At 40.4% G+C, this 12048-nt stretch overlaps 1 protein-coding gene and 1 pseudogene across 1 annotated transcript; both read right to left on the reverse strand.

Annotated features, from left to right (window-relative positions):
* Positions 1-221: 221 nt before the first annotated feature.
* On the reverse strand, positions 222-5170 carry LOC132619730 (sucrose synthase 6-like; annotated as a pseudogene).
* A 154-nt stretch (positions 5171-5324) lies between these two features.
* On the reverse strand, positions 5325-7164 carry LOC132618290 (putative F-box protein At1g12855). Its single transcript, XM_060333358.1, has one exon. It carries the CDS (start codon positions 6765-6767, stop codon positions 5505-5507), a length of 1263 nt encoding a protein of 420 aa, XP_060189341.1. The 5' UTR covers positions 6768-7164; the 3' UTR covers positions 5325-5504.
* Between the last annotated feature and the right edge of the window lie 4884 nt (positions 7165-12048).

The following is a 12048-nucleotide window of genomic DNA, read 5'->3' on the forward strand; positions in this document are numbered from 1 at the left end:
AAACCACTCAGGAAATCTTCTAATGTGCACTCAAATGGTAGTTTTGGGCAAAGTTGCGCGGACTCTTCATTTTTTATGCCGAACCCGTCTCGACAGGGCACTGGGACCGGTGCGGTGCAGTAACGGAATACGTCTCGAATTCTATCAACCAACTTCTGATACTTTGAGCGAAGTCCATGGACAAATTTGTGAGGGGGGGGGGGGGGATTGAGATTTTAATTTCTCAAAATAAAAGATAAAACCGATTTAAGACATGGGAAATAATGCCCATCTTGGAGAGCAAAAAATTGAATTCTACAATATACATGTACGATTTTATAGAATATCTCTCAAAATTTAGAATAACTTTATAGCTCTATTTTCATAACTTTGAATTGTCTTAGCCGAATCCCAGCATCCATATTCATACCTGGATTCGCACCCCCGAATCTTAAAATTTAGATTTTTTTGAATCGACACTCGGATCCGTACCCGTATCGAATACCCGCACCCGAACAACTTAGGTTTTGGGGAACTCTTAAAATCTCTCGTCTGCGTATGTCCCCATCTTCATCAAGAGGTTGATCAATGCAGCAATTCAGATTATCTGTAGCAATTCAGATTATCAGGTAGAAACACATGAATATGATGCAAAAATGGAAAACAATTTCAACTTCAACTCAAATATTGTCCAAATGCCGAGTTAGTTCTCTGGAGAGAGGCAGCATAATTACCAAAGCAGGCCTGTCAAAGTCACTCTATATTAGAGAACTACAGGATAGCAAGTAAGAACATTAGTATTTCTTCAAATATCAGCATTGAGTGCGCGATCTCTGTTATTGAAGTCTCAAGTTGCTCCTCTTCTTTTTTTTCTTCTTTTTCCTGAGGTGCAATCCTGTTTTGAACAAGAATCAAGATAAGCATAAAAGTCAACTCCATTACTTGTATCGGGAAATACATTCTAGGCAGCAGAGGCGGATTCAAGATTTAAACTTATGCTTTCAATCTTTCTTAGCATTGAACATGATGTACTTTTAGCATTGAACATGATCCCTTTGTACAAGAACAAAGGCGACATTCAAAGCTGTAACAACTATAGAGGTATCAAGCTGCTAAGCCACACTATGAAAGTGTGAAAAAGAGTGGTAGAGATGAGGGTGAGGAGAGACGTGTCTATTTCAGAGAACCAGTTCGGATTCATGCCGGGGCGTTCTACTACTGAAGCCATTCATATTGTTAGGAGATTGGTGGAGCAGTATAGGGAGCGGAAAAGGGACTTGCACATGGTATTCATCGACCTAGAGAAAGCTTACGATAAAGTGCCAAGAGAGGTTCTGTGGAGATGCATGGAGGCTAAAGGTGTACCTGTGGCGTACATTAGAGCGATCAAGAACATGTATCATGGAGCCAAGACCAGAGTGAGGACTATAGGAGGAGACTCGGATCACTTCCCAATTCTGAAGGGTTTGCATCAGGGATCATCCCTTAGCCCATTTCTATTTGCCTGATAGATGGATTGACGCGACAAATTCAAGGTGAGGTGCCATGGTGTATGTTGTTCGCGGATGACATAGTCTTGATAGACGAGACTCGCAGCGGAGTCAACTCTAAGCTAGAGGATTGGAGACAAACGTTAGAGTCTAAAGGATTCAAGTTGAGTAGGACCAAAACAGAGTACTTGGAGTGCAGGTTCAGTGGTGTACCTCAGGAGGCTGACGTGGGAGTGAAACTTGATACCCAGGTCATTCAAAAGAAAAGAAGTTTCAAGTATCTTGGGTCTATTTTACAAGAAAATGGGGATATTGATGATGATGTCACATATAGTATTGGTGCAGGATGGTTGAAATGGAGGCTCGCTTCCGGAGTGCTGTGTGACAAGAAAGTGCCACCAAAACTTAAGGGCAAGTTCTACAAAGTGGTGGTTAGACCGACTGTTGTACGGGGCAGAGTGTTGGCCAGTCAAGAACTCTCACGTGCAGAAGATGAAAGTCGCGGAAATGAGAATGCTGCGGTGGATGTGTGGGCACACTAGGAGAGATAGGATCAGGAATGAGGACATCAGGGACAAGGTGGGAGTGGCATCGGTGGAGGACAAGATGCGGGAAGCGAGGTTGAGATGGTTTGGGCATGTGAAGAGGAGAGACATAGATGCCCCAGTGCGGAGGTGTGAGAGGTTGGCTTTGGACGGTTTTAGGAAAGGTAGAGGAAGACCAAAGAAATATTGGGGAGAGGTGATTAGGCAGGACTTGGCGCTGTTTCAAATTACCGAGGATATGACCTTAGATAGGAGGTTGTGGAGGGCTCAGATTAGGGTAGAAGGCTAGTAGGTAGTCTCGCTTTTCTGTCGCACTAGTAGGCGTAGCTTTGCTCTACTTTTTATTGCCCTATGTTTCCTACTTTTATGTGTTGGGTCTTGTCTCTCCATGCTGTTTTATCATGACTTCTTTGCTCTTGTTTTTTCTCATTTTCGCATTGCTTTGATTTGTCTGTCGGTATCTGACTTTTCTCCCCTTGTTTTCTTGTTTTCTTTTGAGCCGAGGGTCTTTCGGAAACAGCCTCCCTACCAAGGTGGGGGTAAGGTCTGCGTACATTTAACCCTCCCCAGACCCCACACTGTGGGATTCAACTGGGTATGTTGTTGTTGTTGTTGAACATGATGTACTTTTGAAATTATGAGTTTGAAATTTAATGTATATGAAAGTTTAGCAGTTTTTCACATAGATATATATGTTCTGTGTCAAAAATAATGTTTCAGCTGAACCCGTTATTTATAGGTTGCATCTGCCTAGATATGCTAGGTAGAGAAGAAAGTTAAACGGTAGGTGGCAACTGGAGCATACGTTGGTAATGGCAGAAGTTTTGCTACTGCTTCTGGGACAGGTAGTGGTAGTTTTGGTTCTTGGGATTGAGTAGTGTCTGATGTTGCAAGTGGCAAGGGATCTTAATGTTGGATCGAGACGTTATTGGCCTGTGAAATTTCAATAGTCAATGTATTTTCTTGTTCCATTTTAAGGATCTTAGTAATTGTAAACAACATACATATACCTTACCAATTTCCTGGAGAGAGGATTGTAAAACATCTCAAACAATATATGCTTTGCCTGTTTTTGACCCACATTGAATTGTCTCCAAAATCCTTAGATTGATCCCATGTTCAACACTTTGTTTGCGTAGATCGTCCACGTATAACTGCATCGATGCAGGATTTATAACCACGGAAAATATAAGATGAAAAGCATTTTTAGTCCTCCAATACTTGATTGGTAGAAAATGTAGGCAATCCGCAGTTCATTGCTTCAATAACTGTTAGTCCGAAAGCTTCATATATAGCTGGTTGAACGAAAGCTCCCTCAGTGTCAGCAATAGTCCTGTAGAGCTCACTGTTTCTATATTTATCCTTTTGAGGTTGTATTTCCCAATCAATTCATGCATCTTCTTGATTTCAGCTGCTTCCTCTCGCTCTTTTGGTTTTGATGGACCGAAGAATCCCTCAACGATAACAAGGTTTACCAAGTCCCGCAACTTCTTATTCTTCACAGTCGGGCCAGTCAGGTTCTTCACTGTATTTAATCTCGGCATTGAAACTACAATTGGCTTTTTCTTATTTGCAAGAATTCCACAGAATTATCTCTGATAAATACTACCAAACATCCGGTGAAAGTAATGGATTAGACTTTAGAATAGGAAAATGGAGCAATTAGACTTACATGTGCCCATTGATTTCCTCATTACTGTAAAGTAATTCATCAATAGCAGGACGAAATGTAATGAGGATCATTTCTGTTTCTCAGTGAAGGGGAAATAGCTAGGGAGGCTGTTCAGCAGCGATGTTGAACTTTGGTCAAAATAAACAACTCTGTAAAGCCCTGGCATTGTAAATGCTGTGTGGCTTTCATATTGTCCAACCTTGTCGGGTTTTAGTGTTGGCCACTGGTATAACCATTAAGTTGCCTAAAAATACAGAAAGAAATAGTGCTAACCATCCAGTAATGTCTTCATATGTGCTGGTAATTATAAAGCCAGCAGTAAATTGGGATCAAAGTGCTTCAACTTCACATCGGAGTCTTCATGCATGAGCAATGGAATACCCTAAAATTTTATCATGGCATGAGATATTTCAAGAAAATAATGCAGCAAAAGTGATCAGATGTGGAACCTGAGTAACTCCAAGCTTGTTAGTGTCCTAGCGAATAGAGATGCCACTAAGTTTCCATCTGTGTAGTTCCCAATTATGAGGTCTGGTTTAAACCATCCTTTCTCAAAGCCTCATTCTTTGAGCGTAGAGTTTTTCATAATCAAGTCAGAAACATTAACAACTTTCAAAAGGCAGCATATTTTTGGTATATTGCATATGATAAGGGAAGAATATTAGAAACTTATTAGTACTTATGCTCGAAGTTCAAATTGTACGGTGTCTTTGGGGAAGATCACGAGCCTTTACTTGATGAAAGGCGCCCTGTAAGATGCACTATATCGACAAGGCGAGGAGAAAGCAGCCTAATGGGAATAGCCCAAAAACTTCAGCTACTATCAGTGCTGCTTGAAGCTTAAAGACACCATTCAGATTCTCATTCATTACATTTCTGCAAAGTTTCAATGTTTATAAAGCATCTTTGTTACATCTCAATGTTATATCATCCCTCAAGAAGAAAGAAAGATCAACTTTCCATTTTCATACATCTCTGGCTAATTTCCACTAAGCTTTGAAGATAAAATTTTTGAGATGAAGTTGAGCCTATTTCCAACAGAAGAAGAAAGGGCTTACTGAGGATTAGAGTAATCAAAAGCACCAGAATCTACTTCCAGTTCATTAATCGTCATCGTTTTTCCTGCTTGCACATTTAATCATCAATACTAATCTTGAATGTTACAGAAATTGTTTCTTCACAATGATAAATTTAAATTCCCACTTACCAATCTTCATCAAAGATCATCTCTTTGAATTTGAGATATTCCTTGGGTAAAATAGCTTCCATAGAGAAATTTTCAGCACTAACTTTGACATAATTCCTGCAGCCAGGATTGAGGCCTTCCAATCAATCTTGCAGTTATTTTTCCAATTATGTTGGTAAATGGTGCTGAACTGTGTGGAACTCAGAATTTGTCCAAGTGAACCCTCCAAGACCTTGGTTCTTTCGTCCTCGTCTTCACTAGTATTTTCTATTTCCTTCGCTAAATTTTTCAACTTCATTAGACTCCTAACTCCTACCAATTGCACTCAACCTTTCACATCCAATTATGAAGCGAAAAATAACAAACTAGTTAGCATTTTGCATGGGAAATTTGACTTAAAGGGCAAAAAAAGTTGGGGGTTGGGACAGTTTTTACATGTATACTGGTTTGTCTTTCCAGACAACTAATATCACTATTTTTTGCATAGCATTTGTTACCATTAAAAGGGGACTACGAAAAGCAATATAGCAGAAGTTACCAACTAAAATTTTTACACCATATAATAAAAATAAGACATTCATAATTTCCAGTTTTTCAACACACAATTGACCAGAATCAGCAGATCACGATTATTACAACAACCGTTTCATGCATGAGAAAACAAAAATACCAAAAAGAAGAACGAATACAATGACTAATAAAATCCAAAAGGGACGATAGAGGTGTTTGGTAGATGAAACATCAGCGTTGGCTCTTTGCATACTCAGATCAAGTGGCTCTAAATCTGATCTAAAAGGGAAAATTTCTTGAACAGTATGACATTTATCCAGTTTCACCACGTTAAAGCTCTTGTCCTGTAGCTTGTAGAAGATAACTTCATAGTAATCCTTCGTCAAAGCAATGTCCGCGTTATAAAACCCAACTGGGGTTGGAAATTGTGTTACCCCCTTTATTGTTTCAATGTCCACTTCCTTTTTCAACTCCCAAACTTGTCTCCCGTTCTCGAAAACCCAAAGTTCCATCCCTTTTGGTGACAAACAGGTAAGTCCTAACTTCCCATTGTACTCCACAAGTTGGTTGTATTGATAATCATTGTACTCAAAAGCGGGATTTGGAAGGGAGAATCTTGGGAAGGCCTCTTCTCCATTATAGTTCAAAGCCATCACTTGATCATCTCTTAGTTTGAAATAAACCAAACCACTTGCATTAACTGCTGGAGTACGCTTATCGAAGTAAAATCCTTGAGGGACCAATAAATCTTTTCCTTGCCTCCACTCCCAACCTTCTGAATCGAAAACTTCACAACGATAGTAATTGAGGTCCAGTTTTCTATAATGATGATAAAGAGTCCGAGGCTTAGATAACCTTATGATCTTGAAGCGTAGAGGATTTGATTTCAGCACAATAAGAGCAACTTTTACAGTAGAATAACGCGTTCTTGGATTAGGCAATTTCATCCATTGCTTAGTACTCGGCTTGCACACGTGGTATCTGTACTCATTTTTCGATATTCTTACACAACATAGAATCCCTTGCTTTGAGGAGGCCTCAATCTTCACGTCAAAATAGTAGTTGCAAAAATTATCTCGAGGCTTTACTATATCGTCAATAGGAAGATGGAACGGGGCTTTAGTACTATTCCCTGAACACCCATCCATTGATACAAATTCCGTTACGTGCTTGGTTCTTGATAGAGCCTGGACAAAACATCCTGAGATATTTTGACTCCTTTCACAGAATTGTGGCATGAAACTCGACTCGAAAATCAAATCGTTCCATTCTTTACTAACAGCCTTGGAAGTGTCCAGTGTTTTCAAAGATGTTCGGGTTAGTATTTCGAATATTATATCTGAAGGAAGTGGCAAAGAAGAATAAGAAGCAGCCATTGTACGCATGGAATATTGAAAGGACAAGAGAGAAGAGGAGCAAATAATTAATCTCGATCGATATTATGGTGATGGACAAGAGAGAACAGGAGCAAGTCTATATATAGGAGCATGGAGTGACTGAAACTTGAAGGCAAAGGAATAGGTAAATACTATTCCTAGATTGACTAGGAAAAGGAAGAAAAATCTGTCTAATTAGTTGCACTCTTTCCTAGAACGATTAGGAGTAGTATATTTCATTAGGGTAACAAATTTCATAACGAAAGAATATTTCTAAATACAAATGGCATATAAAATATGGAAAATTTTGAAACATAAATAGTACTAGTAGTACTTAATACTACTAGTACGAAATTTGGTTTCCAAAACTAGAGCTTTTGTGGATAGGTTTTCTATTAGTTAGTATTATTTCCCTAAATCTTATTATTCTTCTTGTGTGAAATGGACCGCTAATAAGAGCTAGGATTCAAAAGAAGTTTACTTTTTAATGTAATCGAGAGTATTTGTTTCAAATAGATTCGTCCATACAGAATCAAAAGATGATCTTGTAGACTTGCTCATTACTTATTGGTTTCTGTTACTCAGCGGTCCCAATTTGTTTGATTAATTACAGAGTTTAAAAAATAAAATAAAATACCTTTAAAATTTGTGATCTAAAACAAATTATAAATATTTGTGTGACTATAAACCATCTCATTAAAGTTAAATCATTATAGAAAGGTATATCTCTTTGTGATAAATTAAAATGAAAAGTATGACACATAAATTGAAACAAAAAGAGTACTTACTATTCAAGTAGTCGTAGTTGTTGGGTATAATTTAGGGAAAAGGACATTATGTGTCCAATGACCCAAAGTAATACTACATTTGGCCAATATTTGGGTCTAATACCCCTAGGAGTCCGCTCAGCCCAAAATAATGCCAAGCACCGGTCGGCCCAGCAGCCCAAGCGCTTAAAAAAAAAAATTCTTTGTGGCCATAAAAAAGTCGTCACTAAAGGCCTGCTACAGAAAAATCAGGCATTTTAGTGGCAATTAAAAAAGTTGCCACTAAAGGTTAAACATCCCAAAACATGTATAATATGTGTATATTTAGCTGTATATACAAGAATGATACAGTTTATATACATATGCTGGAATTAATTATACATTAATTATATATAAATTATACATTTATTATACACATATACACAATAATGATATGATTTTTTTTTTTTACATATACAATAGTGATACATATTATATACCACAATTAGGGGTGTACAAAGTAAACCGACAAACCGCACCAAATCGATAAACCGAGTCAAACCGAGAAAAAAACTGATCATAATTAGTTTGGTTTGGTTTTAGCTAAAAAAAGTCAAACCGAACCGAACCAAACCAACCCGACGTTATATGTATTCAATTTTTAAAATATTTTATACATAAAAATATTTCTTTGTAATGTAATTTATAAATATTTCTTAGATTTTTATCTATTATCATATTATTCAAGCTTGAACTTAGAATTTTGAATGTGAATAAGTTTTATATCCTATGGATATTAGTAACTCATATAAAGTCCAAACCAAAACCAACTCAACACTAATACTAACAAAAGAAATTCAATTTACCAGTAGGAATGACAATAATGTTGGATATCTATTATTTAGTTTTGCATAATTGGTTTAAAGAGTGAAAATACATAACTTAAGTTTTTTTTCTTGTCATGTAATTAATACTTATTAGCCGTATTTATTTTAGCATGACTTAGTATTTTTAGATTATGGTCATTTTCTTTATGACTTATTAACTACCAACTATCATTGTTTCTGTTGTTGAAGACTTGTTATCAATACTCCATTTCTCCTAATTTAATTCCTTACTGTAAGGATAAACTAGTATTACGTTGATCGTTAATTTACCCCTGCACTCCTTTATTAAACAACTTATGTTTTGGACCTTCACCCCACCCTCTCTCCTCTCATCTTCTCTCTCCTCTCATCTCTCACAACGGTAAGTTGTAGCTCCCCCCCCAACCCCCACCCCACCCACCCCCCAACAAGCCACCCCAAACGGCCACTGGCGACCGACGACGACGACGACCACCACCACTGGTAATACGCTTCCGGCCAGCCAGATCTCTCTCCCTCTCCTCTGTTCTCTCTTTTCTTTCCTTCTCCCTTTTTTGTTTTTTTCCTCTTTTCCTTTCTCTTCTACCCTGCGATCGGAAATCCTCCACCAGTAGGTTTCCGGGCAGTTTCTGCACAGGTACTCGAGTTTTCCGGCAGTTCCTGGTGGTGAACAGTGATTCCGGCAGAGAACAGCATTTCCGGCGGCAAATAGAGATTTCTCGGTGGTGAACAGGTTTTATTTACTTGGAGTTGGTACCTCCAATAGCCCATTTCCTGTCTTTTAGCCTTATAAATTTTGCCTGCTCCGCCTAATTAAATACCTATTTCACTGCTTATAGACTATTGCTAACTTGTGCTTTAGTATTGATCCTTCGTTTGTCTTAGATTAACCTTTCACTAGCGTATATTTGCTTTACTGGCTTTGGTGAAGGATGGTAGACTAGAGTCATGTTCTCGGTTGGGATCGGGGGCTAGGGTTGGGGGGGCTAAGGGGGTTGAGGGAGCTTCTAGGTTGAGAATAGGGTCTTGGAATATTGAGACTTTATCGGGAAAGTCCATAGAGTTAGTTAAGATTCTTAAGAAGAGGAGGATTAATATAGCTTGCGTCCAAGAGACTAAATGGGTAGGACCTAAAGCTAAGGAGGTGGACGGGTACAAGCTTTGGTTCTCGGGCAAGTCGAGGTATAGGAATGGGGTAGGGATCTTAGTAGATAGTGAGCTTAGAGATCAGGTGGTAGAGGTTAGGAGGATCAATAACAGGATGATGGCGATTAAGTTAGTCGTTGGAGGGTTCACCTTAAACATTATTAGTTCCTACGCGCCATAAGTGGGTTTGGACGAGGAGGTAAAAAGGCGCTTTTGGGAGGACTTGGACGAAGTGGTGGTAAGTATACCGCCTACTGAGAAGTTATTCATAGGAGGAGATTTCAATGGGCACATTGGGTCTGTTTCGAGGGGTTATGACGAGGTGCATGGAGGATTTGGCTTCGGGGACAGGAATGGTGAAGGAGTCTCACTCCTGGATTTCGCAAAAGCTTTTGGATTGGTGGTAGCCAACTCGAGTTTTCCGAAGAAGGAGGAGCACTTGGTAACCTTCCGTAGCTCGGTGGCTGCGACGCAAATAGACTTTTTGCTTCTTAGAAAAGATTATAAAGGCCTCTGTTAGGACTGCAAGGTCATACCAAGTGAGAATCTTACGACCCAATATAAGAAGAAGAAGAGGGTCGTGGATGACCGACAGAGGATTAGGTGGGGGAGTTTGACTCTATCTAGTGCCCTAGAGATGGGGGAGAAGTTGATGGCTATGGGAGCGTGGGATAGTAGGGGGGACGCGAGCAGTATGTGGAATAGGACGGCCAGTTGCATTAGAGAAGCAGCTAGAGAGGTATTGGGGGTCTCACGAGGCCGCCGTAGTGGCCATCGAGGGGATTGGTGGTGGAATAGAGAAGTCCAAGGGAAGGTAGAAGCAAGCATATGTGAAGTTGGTAGATAGCAAGGATGATGAATATAAGCGGACGAACAGTGAAAAGTATAAGATGGCGAGAAAGGAGGCGAAGTTGGCAGTTTCGGCGGCTAAAACGGCAGCCTTTGAATGCCTTTATGCAGAACTAGAGGAAAGAGGTGGGTATAAGAAGCTATTTAAGCTCGCCAAGGCGAGAGAGAGGAAGGCACGCGACTTAGATCAAGTGAAGTGCATCAAGGACGAGGATGGCCAAGTGTTGGTACAGGAAACCCGCATTAGACAGAGATGGCAGTCATACTTTCATGAACTCTTGAACGAAAGAGGGGATAGAGACATTGTGTTGGGAGACTTGGAGAACTCGGATAGGCGTCACGACTTTGGATATTATAGGAGTATAAAGGTGGAGGAGGTTAAGGGAGCTGTTCGTAGGATGCGTAGGGGAAGAGCGACCGGACCTGACGAGATCCCTGGGGAATTTTGGAAGAATGCAGGAAGGGTAGGCTTAGAGTGGTTGACTGGGTTGTTTAATGTCATTTTCAAGACAGCAAAGATGCCGGAAGACTGGAGGTGGAGTACAATGATTCCCGTGTACAAGAACAAGGGAGACATTCAAAGCTGCAACAACTATAGAGGTATCAAGCTACTAAGTCACACTATGAAAGTGTGGAAAATGGTGGTGGAAATGAAGGTAAGGAGAGGTGTGTCTATCTCAGAGAACCAGTTTGGATTCATGCCGGGGCGCTCGACTATAGAAGCCATTCATATTGTCAGGGGATTGGTGGAGCAGTATAGGGAGCGGAAGAGGGACTTGCACATGGTATTCATTGACCTAGAAAAGGCCTACGACAAAGTGCCAAGAGAGGTTCTATGGAGATGCTTGGAGGCTAAAGGTGTACCTGTGGTGTACATTAGAGCGATAAAGGACATGTATGATGGAGCTAAGACCAGAGTAAGGACGGTAGGAGGAGACTCGAAGCACTTCCCTGTTGTGATGGAGTTGCATCAGGGATCAGCTCTTAGCCCGTTTCTATTCGCCTTGGTGATAGATGAATTGACGCGACAAATACAAGGTGAGGTGCCTTGGTGTATGTTGTTCGCGGATGACAAAGTCCTGATTGACGAGACTCGCAACGGAGTTAACGATAAGCTGGAGGGCTGGAGACAGACGTTGGAGTCTAAAGGATTTAAATTGAGTAGGACCAAGACAAAATACTTGGAGTGCAGGTTCAGTGGCCTACCGCGTGAGGCTGACGAGGAAGTGAGGCTTGGTACCCAGGCCATTCAAAAGAAAGGAAGTTTCAAGTATCTTGGGTCTATTATACAGGGAGATGGGGATATCGACGACGATGTTTCACATCGTATTGGTGCAGGGTGGATGAAATGGAGGCTCGCTTCCGGAGTGCTGTGTGATAAGAAAGTGCCACCAAAACTTAAAGGCAAGTTCTACAAAGTGGTGGTTAGACCGATTTTATTGTACGGGGCGGAGTATTGGCCAGTCAAGAAATTTCATGTTCAGAAGATGAAAGTCGCGGAAATGCGAATGTTGCGGTGGATGTGTGGGCATAATAGGAGGGATAGAATTAAGAATGTATATATCCGAGACAAGGTGGGACTGACATCGGTGGAGGACAAGATGCGGGAAGCTAGGCTGAGATGGTTTGGGCATGTGAAGAGGAGAGACACAGATGCTCCAGTGCGCAGGTGTGAGAGGTTGG

Source organism: Lycium barbarum, chromosome 11 (assembly GCF_019175385.1).
Source record: "Lycium barbarum isolate Lr01 chromosome 11, ASM1917538v2, whole genome shotgun sequence".
Taxonomy (NCBI): Eukaryota; Viridiplantae; Streptophyta; class Magnoliopsida; order Solanales; family Solanaceae; genus Lycium; species Lycium barbarum.